Raw genomic sequence first — 21921 nt, forward strand, 5'->3', positions numbered from 1 at the left:
TTACTATACTATGACATTTTTTGACACCTTACTATACTATGACATTTTTACCATTTTTGACACCTTACTATACTATGACATTTTTTTACACTTTACTATACTATGACATTTTTTTTTAAACATTTTTTGACACCTTACTATACTATGACATTTTTTTTACACCTTACTATACTATGACATTTTTTACACTTACTACTATGACATTTTTACCATTTTTGACACCTTACTATACTATGACATTTTTTTATCATTTTTTGACACCTTAACTATACTATGACATTTTTTGACACCTTACTATACTATGACATTTTTAAACATTTTTTGACACCTTACTATACTATGACATTTTTTAACATTTTTTTGACACCTTACTATACTATGACATTTTTAAACATTTTTTGACACCTTACTATACTATGACTATGACATTTTTTTTACACCTTACTATACTATGACATTTTTTACCATTTTTTGACACCTTACTATACTATGACATTTTTTACCATTTTTTGACACCTTACTATACTATGACATTTAATTTTTTTACCTATACTGATTTTACATTTTTTGATGCCTTACTATACTATGACATTTTTTACCATTTTTTGACGCCTTACTATACTATGACATTTTTTACCATTTTTGACACCTTACTATACTATGACATTTTTTTTATCATTTTTGATGCCTTACTATACTATGACATTTTTTACCATTTTTTGACGCCTTACTATACTATGACTTTTTTTTCCATTTTTTGACACCTTACTATACTATGACATTTTTTACCATTTTTTGACACCTTACTATACTATGACTTTTTTTTTCCATTTTTTGACACCTTACTATACTATGACATTTTTTTATCATTTTTGATGCCTTACTATACTATGACATTTTTTACCATTTTTTGACGCCTTACTATACTATGACATTTTTTAACCATTTTTGACACCTTTACTATACTATGACATTTTTTTTATCATTTTTGATGCCTTACTATACTATGACATTTTTTTACCATTTTTTGACACCTTACTATACTATGACATTTTTACCATTTTTTGACACCTTACTATACTATGACATTTTTTAACATTTTTTGACACCTTACTATACTATGACATTTTTTAACATTTTTGACACCTTACTATACTATGACATTTTTTAACATTTTTTGACACCTTACTATACTATGACATTTTTTACCATTTTTGATGCCTTACTATACTATGACATTTTTTAACATTTTTGACACCTTACTATACTATGACATTTTTTGACACCTTACTATACTATGACATTTTTTTAACATTTTTTGACACCTTACTATACTATGACATTTTTTTATCATTTTTTGACACCTTACTATACTATGACATTTTTTTATCATTTTTGATGCCTTACTATACTATGACATTTTTTACCATTTTTTGACGCCTTACTATACTATGACATTTTTTTTTATCATTTTTGATGCCTTACTATACTATGACATTTTTTACCATTTTTTGACGCCTTACTATACTATGACTTTTTTTTCCATTTTTTGACACCTTACTATACTATGACATTTTTTACCATTTTTTTGACACCTTACTATACTATGACATTTTTTAACATTTTTGACACCTTAACTATACTATGACATTTTTTTACACCTTACTATACTATGACATTTTTTACCATTTTTGACACCTTACTATACTATGACATTTTTTATCATTTTTTGACACCTAACTATACTATGACATTTTTTGACACCTTACTATACTATGACATTTTTAAACATTTTTTGACACCTTACTATACTATGACATTTTTTAACATTTTTTTGACACCTTACTATACTATGACATTTTTTACCATTTTTGACACCTTACTATACTATGACATTTTTTGACACCTTACTATACTATGACATTTTTTACCATTTTTTGACACCTTACTATACTATGACATTTTTTTGACATTTTACTATGAATTTTTACCATTTTTGACACCTTACTATACTATGACATTTTTTACCATTTTTTGACACCTTACTATACTATGACATTTTTTAACATTTTTGACCTTACTATACTATGACATTTTTGACCCTTACTATTACTATGACATTTTTTATCATTTTTGATGCCTTACTATACTATGACATTTTATTATCATTTTTTGATGCCTTACTATACTATGACATTTTTTACCATTTTTTGACACCTTACTATACTATGACATTTTTAACATTTTTTGACACCTTACTACTATGACTTTTTGATTTACTATGACATTTTTTTTATTTTTTGATGCCTTACTATACTATGACATTTTTACATTTTTGATGATTTTTAACATTTTTGACACCTTACTATACTATGACATTTTTTAACATTTTTTGACACCTTACTATACTATGACATTTTTTGACACCTTACTTACTATGACATTTTTTTACCATTTTTTGACACCTTACTATACTATGACATTTTTTTATTTTTTGACTTACTATACTATGACATTTTTTACATTTTTTGACGCCTTACTATACTATGACATTTTTTTTTGATGCATTTTTGACACTTACTTATACTATTGACATTTTTTATCATTTTTTTGCCTTACTATACTATGACATTTTTTACCATTTTTTGACCCTTACTATACTATGACATTTTTTAACATTTTTTGACACCTTACTATACTATGACATTTTTTTACCATTTTTGACACCTTACTATACTATGACATTTTTTGACACCTTACTATACTATGACATTTTTTACATTTTTTGACACCTTACTATACTATGACATTTTTTGACACCTTACTATACTATGACATTTTTTTATCATTTTTGCCTTACTATACTATGACATTTTTTACATTTTTGACACCTTACTATACTATGACATTTTTTACATTTTTTGACACCTTACTATACTATGACATTTTTTACACTTTTTTGACACCTTACTATACTATGACATTTTTTACCATTTTTTGACACCTTACTATACTATGACATTTTTTGACACCTTATTACTATGACATTTTTTTACATTTTTTGACACCTTACTATACTATGACATTTTTTACATTTTTGACACCTTACTATACTATGACATTTTTTTACCATTTTTTGACACCTTACTATACTATGACATTTTTTAACATTTTTTGACACCTTACTATACTATGACATTTTTTTATACATTTTTTGACACCTATCATTTTTGACCACTATACTATGACATTTTTTGACACCTTACTATACTATTTTTTACATTTTTTGACATTTTTTCATTTTTACTTATTACTATCATTTTTTTTTTTTTTACATTTTTTGACACCTTACTATACTATAATTTTTTACATTTTTGACACCTTACTATACTATGACATTTTTTTTTTTACCATTTTTTGACACCTTACTATACTATGACATTTTTTGACACCTTACTATACTATGACATTTTTTACCATTTTTTGACACCTTACTGTACTATGACATTTTTAAAACATTTTTTGACACCTTACTATACTATGACATTTTTTAAAACATTTTTTGACACCTTACTATACTATGACATTTTTTTATCATTTTTGATGCCCTTACTATACTATGACTTTTTTTTTCCATTTTTTTGACACCTTACTATACTATGACATTTTTTTTACACCTTACTATACTATGACATTTTTTTACACCTTACTATACTATGACATTTTTTTACCATTTTTTGACACCTTACTATACTATGACATTTTTTGATGCCTTACTATACTATGACATTTTTTGACAGCTTACTATACTATGACATTTTTTAACATTTTTTGACACCTTACTATACTATGACATTTTTTTATCATTTTGATGCCTTACTATACTATGACATTTTTTGCCTTACTATACTATGACATTTTTTTTACCATTTTTTGACACCTTACTATACTATACATTTTTTACACCTTACTATACTATGACATTTTTTTAACATTTTTTGACACCTTAATATACTATGACATTTTTATCACCTTACTATACTATGACATTTTTTTTTACCAGTTTTGGCGCCTTACTATACTATGAAATTTTTTTCATTTTTTGACACCTTACTATACTATGACATTTTTTTCCACTGTTTTTGACGCCTTACTATACTATGACATTTTTTTTACACCTTACTATACTATGACATTTTTTTTAATCATTTTTGATACCTTACTATACTATGACATTTTTTTGATGCCTTACTATACCGTGACATTGTTTTAATCATTTTTTGACACCTTACTATACTATGACTTTTGATGCCTCATTATACTGTGACATTTTTATCATTTTTTGACACCTTACTATACTATGACATTTTTTTTAATCATTTTTGATGCCTTACTATACTATGACATTTTTTATCATTTTTTGACACCTTACTATACTATGACTTTTGACGCCTCATTATACTATGACATTTTTTACCAGTTTTTGGCGCCTTACTGTACTATGACATTTTTTGGCAGTTTTTGACACCTTACTATACTATGACATGTTTTGACCATTTTTGATGCCTTTGTATACTATGACAATGACATTTTTTGACTTTTTTAATGTCTTACTATATTAATATGTTTTTGGACATTTTTAAAAACATGCTATGATTTTTTTCAGTTTTTTTCATCCCCTACTATACTGTAACCTAACTGTTTACCTTTACTTTAGATTACTATTACTTCGGGTCGATTTCTTTTACTATAATCTTGTACATTAGATTAGTTTTACTTTTACTCTTTGACTGTTCTTACATGAACTATGTAAATATACTTCATTAATGGTTTAATTTCTTGAGAAATTATAAACCATTCAGACTGAAGATCTTATACATAAACATAAAACAACTTAATGTCAGTGCTCTGCCTTGGACAGTTGATGCAAAGCTGTTTGTGAATTACCTGGAGGCCTCTGTCCTGGTCTCAAAGAACTTCTTTCTTGTATGAGGAATCTCTGATCCTGGACCATGTCTCTGCGAGTCATGGACAATATCTCTCTGATCATGGACAATGTCTCTGTGATTGTGGATGACATCTCAGCGACTGTGGACGAAGTGGTGACACCTTGAGGAGATAGAGAGAGAAACATATAAAGGAAAATTATCAATACACTATTACCTATTCCTCATCAACAGTTTAACCATGACAACACAACAATATTCAACATTATAGCTGAACCACAATGTTTGATGGCTTTACATGTTTTACTATGATATGACATTTTTAGCCATTTTTGATGCTTTACTATACTGTGGTGCAATGTTCCCTCTAAGCTGTGCACCTGCGCAATTGCGCACTGCTCCCACTTTCTCTATGCACAGCAAAACTATGTAGCACATAAAATTACAGTGTGCAACAGTGTGCACGTCTGATGTTGCTCACAGTGGTCCAAGGAATTCTCAGGGAGTTTGTGTATGCTCAGATACATGAAAAATTAGGGGGAACATTGCTGTGGTGTTTTTTTGACATTTTTGATCACATACTAAGAATTAGTATCGGCTTAGATATTCATTTGCAACAGTATCAACAGTGCCGTCTTTGCCTCCTCTTATTGACATACAACTTCACACAGCACTTCTGCAGACAGACAGGCATTTATGTGGAATTTCAAGAGGTCAGCAAAGCCCCCATTTCAACAGCACTTAAGTATTATTATCATAAATGTTAACCTGCCCGGTGCACATGTTAACGTTAGCCGTTTAACTATTAGCAATTAGCCAATAGCCACATCAGCTGTCTGTTAAGTTAACAAGGTAGTGGCTAGCGGCTATAACTAATAATGAAGTGATAATGTTAATGTGAGAGCTAGACAGCAAACGTTATCAGTCCTGCCCGTCTGTAACGTTAATAGACAGTGTTAATTAAACCGGATAACACAATTATTTGTGTCTGAAAAGTGTTACGTTTCTCTTAAAGTCCCAGACTGGAGATAAGAAAAGTGGACCAGCAAATAAACATATTACATATTGTCATATGTGGAAAAAATTTGGACCACATGTGTAGCATACCCAAATGTACAAAAAAGTCCCCTGATGTCATGACCTCAATCCAACAGGAAGTCAGCCATTTTGACTTTAATACACAAATTTTGCAGATTTTTCGCCATTTGGGGACATTGTCTTTGAACGAATTCCTCCCAGAGATTTACTCTTATCGACTTCAAACTCAGTCAATATACTGTTATCGCCTTTGTGATTACAAATTATCAAAAGCTTGAGTGTTCGTCAAAGGGCGTGGCCGTGGCAGCACCTCAAATTTGCTGTTGTTAAGGCTGATATCCAGGTGTAAAGTAGCCAGGCACAGACGCAATATAACACAAAATGACCACAAATAGACACAAAACCATAACAACGACATGACAGACCGCTATAAATTGAGTTAAAATTAACAGACTGGCACACAAAATTACAAATGATGCATAATGTCGGTAAAGTGACTGCAAACAATTACAAAAGGGATTTAAACAGACTATCAGGAGCTCCTTGTGTTTTCACCCCTCCACGCTGGGAGTCAACAACACGTCAGGGACGCCTCAGTCACGGAAATACAAACACACACTTACCCACGCGATGAAAACGACTGAAATGGAAATAAATGTCTTAAAAAGAGAAGGCTAACGCTGATGCTCGTCGCTAACGCAAATGCTAACGCTAGCCCCTAGCTAGTTCGTTTCTTAGCCTTACCTTCGCGCCGCAGGTGTGTTCAGCGTCCAGCCTCACTTGTGTTCGAGAAAAAAAGCAGTTTGAAAGCTTGTTTTAGCATTCAGGCTTCTTCGATAATTAAATTCTCACACAGTACTGACAAACCGATGGCACTGTTCAAACGCTGCTTTTAATCTGTCTCCCGACTTTGTTTCTCCGCCCCTCTGCACTCCTCCCAGAAAATCGTAGCCAATGATGACACGCGCAAGCCAACAACGGCTGAAAAAAACGCCAATTGGCCAGCTGACTCTGTTGCGCCTAGCAACTGCCTCTTATTGCTCTTATAATACAACCGCGGCAAAGATATGATGCGATAAGGTCTGGATCATGCATGTATATACAGTATATATGTATTATTCCCCTCAGGTTTGGCGTAAAAATTCTATACCTTAAGTAAGATTCGAACTGGCGACCCTAGGAGCAATAATCACAATTAGCCTTCAGACTGCCTAAAGATCACATTTGATGGTTGTGTTTCCAGTGTAAGGGGCCCTCTCAACATTGTTATACTGGGATTCTTGAATGAAAAACCTTTTCGCCTTTTGCCACTCTAACAATACTGGGAGTTGATGCATAATCAGAAAAAAAATGGTTTAGTCTGAAGACTTTGGTCGACTTATATAACTTTAATTTGTGATAGAACAATTTACTTCAACAATATTATTTTTTACAGTTCAGAACTGTCTTCTGTAGGGACTGTTGCGTTAAAAGTTGTGGGAAAAGTTATGTGAGATATGGGAAAATGCGCTGGGACTGTCAACTGAACTCTAAACATTACAAAAACTACTGTTTACCTTTCTAGCTTTCTTTTTTTCAACTGTTCAATCAGCAGTCGGTGTCAATTAGTGTAATGAACGCGCAACGGCACACCAGCACCTCCACCACTGCCACCAGCAGCAGGAGCAGCAAATCATCCCGGAGACTCTGCTCATTCGGGTTAACAGAAGGAAACAGGACACAGCTGCTGCGCTGCAGTTCACGGTCAAATCCTGCACGGAGACGCTTTGTTTTTACCTCTCTTCCCTCCGGCTCCTCCTCACCGAACCCTCTGCCTGTTGCACACTTTGTCTGTAGTGAGTGTTCGTGCATCATCAGTATCTCAGTCGCGTCGGGAGAATGGCTGCCATCAAGGCTTTGGAGCAGTGGTGTAAAATGCAGTGTGAGGGCTACCGGGATGTGGCCATCACCAACATGACGACTTCATTCAGGAACGGAATGGCTTTCTGTGCGCTTATACACAAGTACAGACCGGACTTAATGTAAGTGCTCAACCTTGTATTACTGGTTAAAATGTAGGTGAAATTGTGGTCACTTGAACTATTATTAGCTTTGACCAAACTGTAGTTTGTTATTGATTCATAGTGTTGACCTGAAAGTGTTTTAACCCCTTTAAGTTTAGTTAGCTCTGCTGTTATATGAGTTATTTCTAAGGGAATCCAGCATGCACAAGCACAATAATGCCTGCATAAAAATAGCATGTCTGATTTATCTTTCTGTTCATTGTATTGCTGTTTTCCCAGAGACTATGACTCACTCAGAAAGGAGGATGTGTTTGAGAACAACAGATTGGTAAGATATCAAATTGTTTGAGCCTTTGTTGTATTGAGTGGACAGACGTCACTCTCCACATGCAAAATCTAATGCATCAAAAACCTCCACTAAATTAACCTCAGATACATGAAGGTGCACCCAGCAACACACACACACACACACACACACACACACACACACACACACACACAGTTCCTGATTTGGCTTTTATTCATCTTTCAACTCTTTAACAGTATATTTTAAGCAAAAACAGTATCTCTCTACTAATTTTAGACTTCCCTCCAACTAAGCATTTCTGAATCTGTTCTATCCCTCTGTCCACTTGACCCAATTTATTTTGTTAACCCCTACGTGAACTGAGCAGCACAACCGGGGCCTTTCCATTATTTAGTCTCCTTCCATTTTGCCGGCTTCCTCTGAGGATTACAGGCCCCACAGAGTGCTACAGTGTGCACTCTGTACAACTTCCTTGTTGTCTCGGATGAACCTGGCAGTGTCAGCAGCAAACCTGACCTCAGGGGAGAGGCTCTCCAGGCTATTCATTTTGAATGAGGCCTGCTGTCACCTGCCACTCGATCCACACGACGATGGTACACTGGAAGACACTTTCGTTATACACTTGTTGAAGCTTCTGCAAGAAGAAGAACTTTAAACCAGATTTGTGGTGAGAGAATAGTGCGTTTGATCAGGGTCAAGTCTCAATCAACTGTTGAAGATGCTCCCTGCGCTGGAACATGAGAATGTAGTTGGTGTGGTAGTTTACACCCTTCTATATTTCATGAATAGTATCATGTTACTTACAGTTGGTTGTTTCATGAGTTGTTTAATAAGGAATTGTATTGTTTGCAGACATGAATGCACCTCACAGATCCACACATTCTTTATTTTTTGTGCTCTTCTTCCACATTAAGAGACTTAGTATTCAGTAAGGCTTTGCTTTAAATGTAATGAGCATATCCAGGCTGATCCTAAACAATGCCCTGATATCCTGCTCCCTCTATCCTCACTCTTATCCCTATGAGCTCACAGGAAGTATGCTATTCATTATACAGCCCTCCTCAGACTTCTCTGGGCCGAGCCACAGAACACTCTATTTAAAGTAAACTGTATTGTCTGACATTTTTACACTTGCTGTAATTGTAGGAGTCTGTGTGCCCGGTGAGTACCATGCTTTTATATGGTAAAAATGAGCTGGATCTGCTTACTTGGCCCGTCATACACTACTATTAAATGTTGTCTTGGCAGCAGGAGTTGATGGCTGTTGGTTAAACTTTGTATATTTTAATTTTTCTCTAAAGGCTTTTCAGATCGCAGAGGAGAAGTTGGGGATCCCAGCTTTGTTAGATGCAGAAGACATGGTGGCTTTAAGGATCCCAGACAGGCTGAGCATTCTCACCTACGTCTCCCAGTACCACAACTACTTCAAGGGACGGCCTCCAAGTGAGAACATATACCAATGGAGTCTGTAACTAAGATCCTCCCAACATAAAGAAAGACCTTTTTCTTTATCTCTTTTTAGGCTGAGGTATACTGTTTCTTTCCAGTAATAACTTGTGATGTTTGACACTAATGGTGGTGTACTTGTCCTCAGTGGGAGGTGTAAAAAGGCCAGCAGAGGGCTCCAAGGAGGAGCCATCGGAGAAGAAAAATCTCCCAGTGGTTGCCAAAACCTTTGTGTCTAAAACTGCCATTGAGAACCGTTTACCCTCCGCTCTCACAGCTCAGACCTCACCCAAGTTGGCCAGAGCTGCTGCACAGGTCATAATCATCATATACATTTGAAATTATGCCTCTTTATCACTATATATAGGGAGGATTTTGCTTATTTTGTGGGTTAGATAAATGTTTATTAGATAAGTGAAATATATTATTGGACAGAATAGTCCTCAGTTTCAGTTTTCTTTCACAGAAGGCAGTTTTGGCTGAAAATGCCAACAAAACTGGGACTCTCAATAGCAAATGTGTTGCATGCAAGAACCACGTTCATCTGGTTCAGAGGCACTTTGTGGAAGGCAAGCTCTATCACAGAAGCTGTTTCAAGTAAGAATTTGATCTGTATTCACTGATACTTCCCTGCCAAGTGTTGTATTTTTTTGCATTAATAATTTCATGTTACTAAATTTACCTACAGATGCAGTGAATGCTCTAGCGTGCTTCATGCAGGAGGATACAAACCTGGGAAGAATCCAGACACTTTTATTTGTAATGCCCACCAGAGCAGTTGCAAACCTTCCCCCTCCGAGGTCGGGATCAAAAACGGACCCACCAGTTCGGCTGTACGATCAAACGGTGCCAGCCAGACACAGCCTGCGCCGCTACGCCCCTCCTCTGTGCTGTCAGCCCCGTTGAATGTCATTCGGAAGCCGGTCAGTCCTACTCCACCTTCCCAGTCCTGGACGGCCTCAGCCCAGAAGACGCAGGCGGCCCGGCAGAGGTTTTTCCAGGCTGCGCCGCCACTCACACAGGCCTCAGCAGACAACAGGAAGCCCACAGAACCCTCAAGTGTTTTAGGAAGGCCAAAGGTCCCACTGAGTTCTAATGATGAGAAGAGCAGAGCCAGGACAACAATTGGAAAGAAACTGGCAGAAGAAAACTGTAACAATAATAACAAACGCCCGTTCACCATCCGTTCAGCAGAGACACGGTAAGCTTTGGTCATCCTCATAGTATTTGGGTATTTCTAGTCTTTCCCACTGTCTGTATGGACTTTTGTTATAAAGGCCGATGGTGAGGGCTTTCTCTCTCCACAGGTTTGGAGATGAGCCAAGTTCAGCTGACAGCCCCGGCCTGAGAAACGATAAATGCAGCCAAGGCCCAGCAGGAAACTGGGCAAGACAGCTCTCCACCAGCCAGACAAACAATAAGGAACAGTCATGTCTGAAGGCCATCAACAAAGACAACACAAGGCCAACAACTGTACACACAACCGCCAAAGGCAGGCGCTACTAAATTCATTTCAGTTATTCTTGATCTGTTATTTGACATCCAGCCAACACAGACCCACCCACCCACCCCCATTCTCTGTCTGTTTCAAAACGCATTCATAGAAAACAAAGCCCTTTTGTCATTCTTGCCCCATTTCTACAGCCGGTGCATCAATCTGGTATGCTGTTAGCTGACATTTTAATTTCTGTCTCACACTTGTAATGAACTTTCATAGTTGAACTGTCATTCTCCTGGGATGGATGCGCATACATGGGCACAACATCCTGACAGTCAGAAGCTTTTCAGACAGAAATACAATTACTGTTAGTTTTCACTATAAATGGTTACCATATTATCAGCACTGATAGAAGTCTTCCTGTCTTGGAAAGTAATTGTGTTGTGTGCTAAAATGGACCACATATGGACATTCCTCCAACTTCTCTTGGAAATCAGCACCATCAATTTTACAAAGAGTTTGTCCATTTATCTATTTGTTTCATGCACAGATTACAGCAAAATTTGGGTCTTTATTACAGATGTGTGGGTGAAGATCAGTCACTTTAGTGCACTGTAGTGAGACTAGATAATGAAACCAGTAGCTGCGTTCATTATCAGCTGTTCAGGTGAGTGTGACATTGAGAAGAGGCAAGGGAGTCTTTTGTTGTACAGAAACTTGAACAGCTTTGAGTGCACACCTCATTGCTAAAGCAGATGTGACATCAAAGTTAATGTGCTAATTTCTCTCTGATTTTGAAATGAATAATGATTCATGATTCATGAATGTGACAAGATAATGTGGTGATGAGCTTTACTGTCACACTTTTATTCAGAGCTGAAACAATTAGTCAGTTAATCGATTACTCAATCAACAGATCCATTTTTTATTAGGAATGAATTGCTCCAGTTGTTTATCAAGGAAAGGGGCCAAATGTTTGCTAGTTCCACCTTCTCAAATGTGCTGCTTTTCCCTTTTTATTTTTTATTGAATATTTTAAATTGAATATCTCATGTTGTAGACTGTTTAGAAAAAACAAAGTATCAAAAGACAACAACCTGAGCTCTCAAAACTTGTGATAGACTTAAAAAATATGTTTTTTTTTTTTTTTACTATTTATAGACAAACTATTAGTCGATAATCAAAAAACTGTCAAAATAATTAAAATAATTAGTTGCAGCCTTACATTTATTTTCATTCTCCTAAATTTTTCTGTGTAATTGTTTTTCCACAGACCCAGTCTGCCAAGAGGGGCAATCAGAGCTCAGTCCTGCGAGAACCGAGCTAGGTCTAAAGTAAGTGTACTCAATCGTTTTAATAATCCACATTACTTCATAACTCATTCAGCTGGGAGTGGGAAGGTCACACAGGTGGAGAAAAACATCTTGAAAGATTTTGCCTTTAAACATCCCTGAACATTCAGCGTATTCACTCTCCAGAACACAGAATCATCGAGCTTCATCCATCTCTGTTATTGTTGAGTGGCTCAGAGTGCAGCTGTAGCTTTGTCCCCCATCCTAACAAGCCCCAAGGAGTGCCAGGCCTGAACCTTTCCTACTCTTAACACTAGACTTTCTCATTTCTAATCCCTGCTGATGATCCCTCCATTGTCCTTCTCACCTCTTACCTTTTCAAAATAAAAGGTGAGGCCTTTTCCTTATATTTTCATTCTTTAAAATCATCCCTGTTGATGCTTAAACATTTATTTCATTGTGACTTTCTGACAGAGATGCTGAAGCTAAAGACTCCACTGAGCAACAAAAGTCTGGATTCATGTCCTCCACTTCCTCCAGTGTCTCCATCATTACAACAAGGCCTCCGTCGCCACCAGCACCTGCAGTACCTCCACTTGGCTTTGTTCTGTTTGATCCTGCGCACTTCATGGTCGTCTCTCCACAGAAACATCAGCCTGCCTCTGGAAACCTGGGTAAGACATTTGTCAACCAGTAAAGACAACTTGTATTAGCTGAGTGTTCAGGTATGTTGAGTATTTGGGACAGTTTGATGTGGTTAAGAAGTAGCATAAACTAAAGTGCTTGGAACTATTTTCTACACTTGTCTAACCAGTCTCCATTAAAAATAAAGTGTGTCTGTGTATAAAGTGACTCCTTATAGTGGAACAAAAGCATAGCATGTTTAGCTTAATCAAGTTTTACTCTGAAACCTTTTAAAACATTAACAAGACTAAGAGTCCACAGCTACAGTAGCTGCTCTGTCAGGCACAGTGGTGCTTGGAGCTAAATTCTAACATCAGCATGCTCACAATTACAATAGTAACCTGCCCGTGTCAACGTGTTTAGCTGGTGTAATGCTTACCTGCGTGGTGTGTTAGCTTGCCGACATTTGTTAATTAGCACTAAATGCAAAGTAAACCTGAGACTGATGAAAATGTCATTAGTTTTGCAGGTATTTAGCTAAGAACTGAACAAATTGAAATTTTGACCTGATGAAAAGTAGACTAGATGAAAAGTGAGAGGATCATCAAAGTTATTATAACTCATCCTAAGAATGAATGATTTGGCGAATTTCATAGCAATCTCTCCAGTTATTGATGAGACATTTCATTCAAAACCGCAAAGGTGAGCCTCAAGGTGGAGCAAGAGGAAAAGGTCAAAGGATTATCAAAGTCTATAGGGACCTTCTGGACACCATGCATGTCTGTACAAAATCTGGTAATCCATCCAGCAGTTGTATATCAGGACCAAAGAAGCATGGCTAAAAAAAAGAGCATCCACACACACTAATTCCCACACAAACATGCTGCCCTGTGTTTCTTGATGATTCTTGTAGATTAGGTATTAAGCAGATTGAACTTGCTGCAGATCTACAGCATGTAAACCTTCTTGTCCTTGTTTTAGGTTTTAAACATGGGAGTCACTCGCCTGTGAAATCCCCACCCAGGCAGCCAGCTGTAGAATCTATTAGCTTTTCAGCGACTGCTCCAGCCAATCACGGAAATCCGTCAGGTTGGTTCCCAGCTTTTTAAAAATGTCATCATCATAACCACTCATATATATAGCCTCGGCCATCTTGTTGATTTCATATAAGCAGTCATTTTTTTTTGTTAAAAAAAAAAAAAAAAGAAAATAAATCAGGTGAAGTCATATGTGACAATGCTTTTCTGAAAAGCTGCCATGAAAAGACTATCTAATCCTATTTTATCTACCTCTTAGGTGCTAAAAAGGGAAAGTATTTGTCACCCACCAACGCCTCCAGGACTGAAATGAGGTCACCCTCTGTAAGTTCCCTCCATTAAGTCTCTTAAGAGATTAATTAACAGCTCCACAAATATGCTTTCATTACATTCCCAGGGAAAAAATGGATGACCCTCTTTACATTTAAGTGACCAAAATCAGAATTTGCAAATTAAAATGATCTTTTCTTGACAGTGACTCTTAAGTTCTTTGTTTTATATCAGGTGAAGTCTTATCATATGTCGGTGGAGCAGATTGAGAGGGAGCTGAATGATATTGAGACAAACTTGGCTCAGCTGGAGAAGGACGGTGTGGAGCTGGAAAAGAAGCTCCGCAGCTGTGAGGAAGGTACTTGTTCCCCCACACTTCCTCCCTTTTTCTTGTTTAGACATCCAAATAAAATTGAATGTGGACAAATCAGAAACAAGCTTTTCAATTTAGAAAATAAACAGTCCCAAACAGCTCGCTTATTCTGAGGCAGAAGATGATGTTAGCGGTTAAATTTACTCTCTTGTAGTGAATAAACTCACCACAAACTTTGATATTTTATTGTATTTGTGCCAACTGCTGAATTCCTCTGCTGCTTCAGTATCTCTGGTGCAGAGTTGTGTCCTGGTTGCTTCACATGGGACACACACACACGCACATTTACTCGCCATCAGCCAGAGGTTTGTGTGTGCAGGGGATTTACCTGCCATTTCTATTACTGTTTCTGCAGCCAAATGAGGTGAGAGGCACAGACAGCCCACAGGGATGTTGCTTCTCTTTTAAGGTAGTGGGGGTAGGGGGCCTGATTGCTTTCCTCAAGGTCAACATGACTTGGGTATAGTAATATATATTCTGGTCGATTGCGTGCCTTTTTTTTTTTTCCCTCTACATGCCACCCAGGAAGCCTGAGCATGCAATCGCTTGGCCAGAATTTGACATCAATTGCACACCACCTAGGAGATCATCTACTTCTCAATTGGAATTTGTCGGCACAAAAACTAAACCCTGGCACTGAAGTTCAGTTCAGAATAAAATCATGTTTGTTCTGGTGATGGCAGAATGTGAGCTGCTTTGTCCTCAGTCAAAGGCCAGATCAGTCCTTATTGCAAAATGTGGCTCTGGTATGTGTTTTGATTGCGTGGACACTAATGGCAATAGCCATGGTAATGGCTATTGTTTTTAAAATCAATTGATCCATCCGCTCAGGTATTCCAGCCCGACCTGGTGAAACTTGAGATGCTAGCTGTCGACATTGCTACCTGGTGCTGTGTTGTAGTGCGTACATGATCATGATACAGTAGTGGGAAAATGAGTCATTAAACCATGAATTCTGGGTGAGGAAAATATTTAAACTGCCTTTAACGTTTTAGGTTTAGACACTAAATCTAAACAAAGCTTCACTGCACTTCTCTATTTGGCAAGGACTTTTTGAGCATAGTCCTTTCCTTTTAAGAGTGGAAAAGCTATTTTTAAAAAAAATTAAAGCTAATCCCTGCTGGATTTTTGCTAGTCATTATTAAATAAGTGATTAAGACAAATCTGCACTTCACTGTGTATTCCCTCTGTGGAAGTCTACATGCTCTGCATGTTAAAACTTGCATATTAAGACAACGTAGCGTTTGAAAGATGCAGTGCCGGGGCTTTATTTAATGAAGGGCTGCAGCCAACAGTTATTTTCATTATCGATTAATGTGCTGATCTTTTCAAACATAATGTCAGAAAATAGTAAGAAATGTTCATTCTAATTTCCCAGAACCCAAAGTGACATTTAAAAATGTTTGTTTTGTGTGACGACAGTCTTAAATCCACAAAATATTCAGTTTACTTTCATCTGTGACAAGAAAAACAACAAATCCTCACATTCGACAAACCAGAGCCAGAGAATGTTTGTTGTTTACTATTAACTATTAACTAAAATCTGTGATTTGTGATTTGAAATATTCACACGTTCTGCAAAATAAAGGAATGCTGTGTTCTATTTGGAGGCATATACAACAGCAGGGCATGTCAACTACACAATAAATGAGGACAGCATACGACAGTAATGGTGACAGTGAATTTTAAGTGTCAGATTTCTGATCACCTGCAGCCTTTCAGGTTTCCATTTTAAGGTTCAGAGCTGTGTATTATTGGCTGCTACAACCCCTCAAGAAAAGTGTTGACATGATCCCAGGAGGTGAGTCACCCACCATCTCACCTCCACCAGCCAAATTACTCAAAAACCTAATTTGTTATTACACTTAATTTTATTATTGTGTAACAAATACAGTCGTAGGAAAAACAAAGAGTTGATATGGTGAACATGAAATGAGCCATGATTCTGGATGAGGGGAGACATCTTGATTGTTATATTATGAAAAAAAAACCTATAATGTAAATGAAGAATTATTTCTCTTTGACCCAGAGTCTCTACGGGCATTATAGTTGTTTAATACTTTAAATAAAATGAACCTCCACAAAATATTTACATACTGATGCTTTTCTATTAGCCATTATTGAAGATTATCAAGGTGTTAGTGATGTTGAGTGTTAAACCAACATATTTAAAAAAAATAATAAAAAAAAAACCTCTGTGTTGTGTTTTTCAGAGGGAGAGGGAGACATACTGATGGACCCACTGATGGTTGACTGGTTCAACCTTATTCGAAAGAAGCAGATGTACATTAGGAAGGAATCAGAGCTTGTTTACATGTGAGTCTAACTGATTCCCTTAGGAAGTACTCTCACTACAGGCTGTGTTGATGTTGTGCCAAAGCCATTTTATTTTTAGTCATACAAAATAACTTCTTACCTTGAATTATTTTCCAGTGGTATGGGAATGAAGCCTGTTTATTATACACCATCACATCAAATGCATTTGTTCAAGATTGTTACTGTTTTGGAATAGATGTAATGTGCATAATAAATTAGATTAGCCTCTTTTTTGCATGTAATTAATGATGCATATCTCAGAGCCAGGACTCGGGAACTGGAGCAGCAGCAGCCAGGTGTGGAGGGGGAACTTCGCAGGCTGCTGGAGAAGCCAGGTAAGAGACTGCAGGTTTAACTTCAGCTGTGTCAAACTTCCTTTTTACCACTCAACACTCAAGTCAACTGTCAACTTGGTGTCACAGATCATTTAAAGTCCAGAGAGGAGCAACAGCAGGAGACATTGCTGATGCAGAGACTGATGGACATTGTGGATGGCAGGAATGCGATTGTGGAGGGTCTGGATGAAGACAGGCTGAGGTAACATGATGTGTCTTATAATTAATTTAATTACAAGAATGATCGCTGATGTAGAGCAACTCTGTTTATGTAACAATCTAAATCAGATGCAAGGAAGACCAAATAGTTAACTAATGTTTTATTTGTCATCAATTTTAGGGAAGTGGAGGAGGATCAGCAGTTGAATGAAATGATGAAAAATCTTGGTAAGTTTGCATGAAATGTCTTTATTTCTAGATGTAATTTTCCCATTTAAACATGTCATTCTAATAAACATTTTTGTTGGTGAATAGGAGTAAAGAAAGCCAAAAACAAGAGGAAATCCTCCATCTCAAAAATGTTCAGACGAAGAAGTAAAAGACGAGTGGAATGATCCTCAGGGGATTTTTAAAAAAAAATCAAACTTCATTATTTTCTTACTGTATTAATGTTTCTTATAAAAATGTTTAAGGTTTTTATATTTAAGTACTGCTGTACATAGAGTGCTAATGAGGAGGCAAAGGAAAAGAAGTCAAATTTGGAAGCATAGTGGTGTAAAGTTGTGTTTTTTTTTTGTCTGCAGTCTCTCTTTCTTGCAAAAATTTAAAACCAAATGTTTTAGCTAAAATGTTATTTTGGTTCAAGATTCACCCTCACTTCTTAGTTTGGTGGTATTTAAGTGGAGCGAGAAATTTCTCCATAGGTTATGATTCAATCTTTGCTTTTTTTCACAAGGGTTGTCATATTTTTTTTCCACAATAGTTTTTCATGGTTTAAAAAAAGAGTGGTGTTTAATTACTTGGCAGACATTGCAGTGTACGTTTCCCTTATATTGATTGAACAGCGTTGGATTAGTCACAAGAAATGGCACCATTTATGGATATGCATGTTATGTAAAGATACTGTATATTTATTGAACGATAGGAATGAGGTGTGTAATTTATAGCTTTAGCAAATTAAAATGCACTTGGTCAAAAAATTGGATGTTGGGAGGTGAAATCAACTCATCATGATGTGTAAATCACAAAGGGAGCACTGGCTGTTCCACTTGCAAATAAGAATTAGGAGAATAAATGTGTAATCCTTCAACAGTCTAGATCCAAAATGAAATTATTTCAGTATTTATTTAATAATGGATTTTAACAAATTTCCTGTAAGGATATTAGCAAGAGGGGGAAAAAAGCCTTGACAATTAAGTTTGAATGGCTGTGGAGTGTAAAAATGGAGAGCCACACATGTTGAACTGCCTCGTCGCAGGCTGCTGGCTCTTCTCTCACACTGTACTGTAGGTGGCAGCCTGGGTATGCTGTATCACAAGGCAAGAACTTGGAAATCCAATTTGCCACAGTACAGACAGTTAATTTCTTTGCTAATTTTATAAATGCTGCAAAAATGTTCAGCTGTGCTGCTGCAATAATGTTATGTGAAAGAGGATTAGGTAGAGCAGTAGCTTATGGCTGGGGAAGGCTTATAAACTATAGGTTGTATTGAGCTCTTTATCTTCAAACCTGGTTTAATTAAACATTACTCTTTACTAATATCTGCATCAGAATTGCTCCGTACCTGAGCTATTAAAATGTTCAAACGACGCATGGAGTCACTCATGTGTGAAAATGGCATTCACAGTGTTTGTAAGGAATGTACTGTAATGTTGCATTATAGAAGTGTTATTGAATGGTATGTACTTGTACTCCTATTTATATTTTTAAACTTGAAATCTGTTGTCCAATAAATCCTTTGAAGATTAGCATGCATGAGAGGTTGAATTATTTACTTAATAACACCTTCCTATGCCACACATCCCAAAACTTTTTTTTTTTATCACTTCACTTTCCCATGTTACAAGCCTCACCAAAGACTGTTGATTCAACGACTGCCGAGATCAGACGCTGCTTTCACTAAGAAACCAACAATGCTGCAGCTCCTTTGCATTTAAAGCTGTGCTGTGATCACAGAGCTCCATCAATGTGTATGCTTTTTAATAAGGCTTTTTAAGAGGCGGCATCAAGATAATTCACTGGCGTCAATATATTGCAGCTACTTATAAACTACATATCCCTCATTTTGAGATGCATGAAATTGTGATCATGAACTTGGAACACACAATCTTTCTAGCTGAGCAGAGTTGGGGATGATATTGGTACAAAATGCCACGCGTGATGTGGGTGACAGTCGAGACTGAATGTGTGATATTAGAGTTAATTAAAGCTTTGCGCCCCATCTACTGCAAATGCTTGCACTTCTGCAATTAAGAATCAAAGGCGAGGGCTTAGTGTCAGGGGGGTGTCTAATACATGGTTTTAACAGGAATGGGACCTGATTTGCCAAGCTCCTAGCGACAAGCATTAACAACAGCCTCAAATTAGAGGGACATTAATATTCATAAGTAAAACAATTCATCCTGTGAATGTGTGATGAAATGGAATCCTCTGAGGTGAGCTCTTGTGTCCAGGCTGCCATCGTTCATTAAAATATGCCATTACCCATGAAGTGCTTAATCTTTTTGAAAGGGTGGTAAAATCTGTTTGAACTGCTCTGACAGAAAGGTGGAAATTGTAATATTGTCCAGCACCTTACATTATGTTAATTCCTGTACATTTTTTGTGCGGTGATGTCAAACACTATAGGTTTCTATATGTCTCATTAACTGCATTGGATAGGTTCCCTGAATGAAAATGTACTAGTCTTTGCCTGTGCACATTGACATCAGGCTGTTTCTCTATTAATAAGACGTGAGTGCATTGTGATGTTTTAGGTGGCTGTTGTACGCTGCCACTTGCAACACAATCTGAATTCTCTATGTGTATGCGTGTGTGTGTGTGTGTGTGTGTGTCGTCTTATTCCAGTCTCTGCCAGAGTCTCTGCCACTAGCCTGTAATTATGATCCTCGAGGTAATTTTATCAGGCTCATTAGCTCTGATGAGTAAACGAGAAGCGTGCCTCTAATTTATTGGCCATCCAGGCTGGAGACTTAATTCTCATCAGAGAGATCATAATATTTGTATAGAGAGACAGAGATACAGTACATATACTCAGTTACAGGGCTCTTAGACCAACGGTGAGGCCAAGACTTATGTGACTTAAAAACCAGTAATTACACTCATAACATGAGGTCTGTTTGGATAATTGGGCATGTGCTAAAATTATTTCCATAGATATCATTCTGATGAGCAGGGCACCAAACATTGTCTCTTTTTTGATTCAGGCATGATTTCAAATAAAAGCTATTGTTTGTACTCTACCGAGTCTTGTGACTTTATCTTCCTGCACAAAATTAGATTCTCACACCTCTGCAAACAAAATTGCATTGTTTTGTTCCCTGTTCAATAGAGATGATCCATTTTCTGTGTCAGAGAATGTGTTAAGGGAGCGGGGTAAATATGCTCACAATTTTCAGTGTGTAGAAATTTGCATTGAGGGGAAATTATGCATGCTGGCTAGTGGAAATGAAATGTATAAAGTGCATGACTGGTAGACTTGACAAGTGCAGCTTTCATCCATCTCAAATGAATAATTTTCACTTCCCTTAAACATCCTTAATCCAACCATGTTATCAGCGGGCATGCAGGATTCTGCCAGACTTTCTCCTTAACGGCACAGCAACTTTCAACTTGCCTGAGAATCTGCACTGCAGTTGCTTACCACATGGTCTTAGGGACTCACTCTTATCCTTTCCTGCTGGTTTTGTGGATCAGTAAAATTCCTTCAAAACACAATATATACATAACGCAAGTCTTAATAGATAGCAGAATGTCTCACTCTACCCTCCTCTGTGCTGCCTCAGAGGTCGACTTAATGCACTGTATTTTACCTCTGATTCACATTGGCAGAGAACTCAGAGGATGGTGTCTAAAAAACCTATTTGCTCTGTGGCCCTTTGTCCTCTATTTCAAATTTCAGTGACAGACCCTTCCATGCTAGTATAACGTGGTCTGGAAATTCATATGGTTGTAAAGGGATAGAGAAGGATATTCATGGTAAATTACTCATTTACAGCCCAGCATTCAGCCGTTTGACTTGTTATTTTGGGGACATTTTCTTGTCTCTCTCAAATACATACATATGATGATACTATACTGTGGTGAATGCCCCTCCACTATGTACCGATCCTTTTAATTTATGCATTGTAGCATGTTTTTCTAAATACTACTGACAATAAACAATTAAATGTGTAATTGGTGTTTATGCTGCTAATCCTTGTGATAGCCCCTAATATGAAGGGTTACCTGGCTATTTTCAATATCCACTTTCACAGAAGCCTCGGTTTGCGATAAGAATATTAACCTCATCAATTTCAGGTAACTTTCAACGCTTTAACATCTTGTCTTAAAGACCT

General features: G+C 36.7%; 1 protein-coding gene across 1 annotated transcript; it reads left to right on the forward strand.

Moving 5' to 3' along the window:
• Positions 1 to 7597: 7597 nt before the first annotated feature.
• micall2a (mical-like 2a) lies at positions 7598 to 19332 on the forward strand. The gene is made up of 17 exons (XM_018705106.2): positions 7598 to 8005; positions 8267 to 8315; positions 9596 to 9737; positions 9889 to 10055; positions 10207 to 10337; positions 10429 to 10941; positions 11048 to 11232; positions 12452 to 12512; positions 12945 to 13144; positions 14076 to 14183; positions 14391 to 14455; positions 14636 to 14759; positions 16988 to 17090; positions 17352 to 17425; positions 17513 to 17627; positions 17766 to 17812; positions 17900 to 19332. The coding sequence occupies exons 1-17, from the start codon at positions 7863 to 7865 to the stop codon at positions 17977 to 17979; spliced, it is 2307 nt and encodes a 768-aa protein (XP_018560622.1). The 5' UTR covers positions 7598 to 7862; the 3' UTR covers positions 17980 to 19332.
• Positions 19333 to 21921: the final 2589 nt, after the last annotated feature.

The sequence above is a fragment of the Lates calcarifer genome, linkage group LG11 (assembly GCF_001640805.2).
Source record: "Lates calcarifer isolate ASB-BC8 linkage group LG11, TLL_Latcal_v3, whole genome shotgun sequence".
Taxonomy (NCBI): domain Eukaryota; kingdom Metazoa; phylum Chordata; class Actinopteri; family Centropomidae; genus Lates; species Lates calcarifer.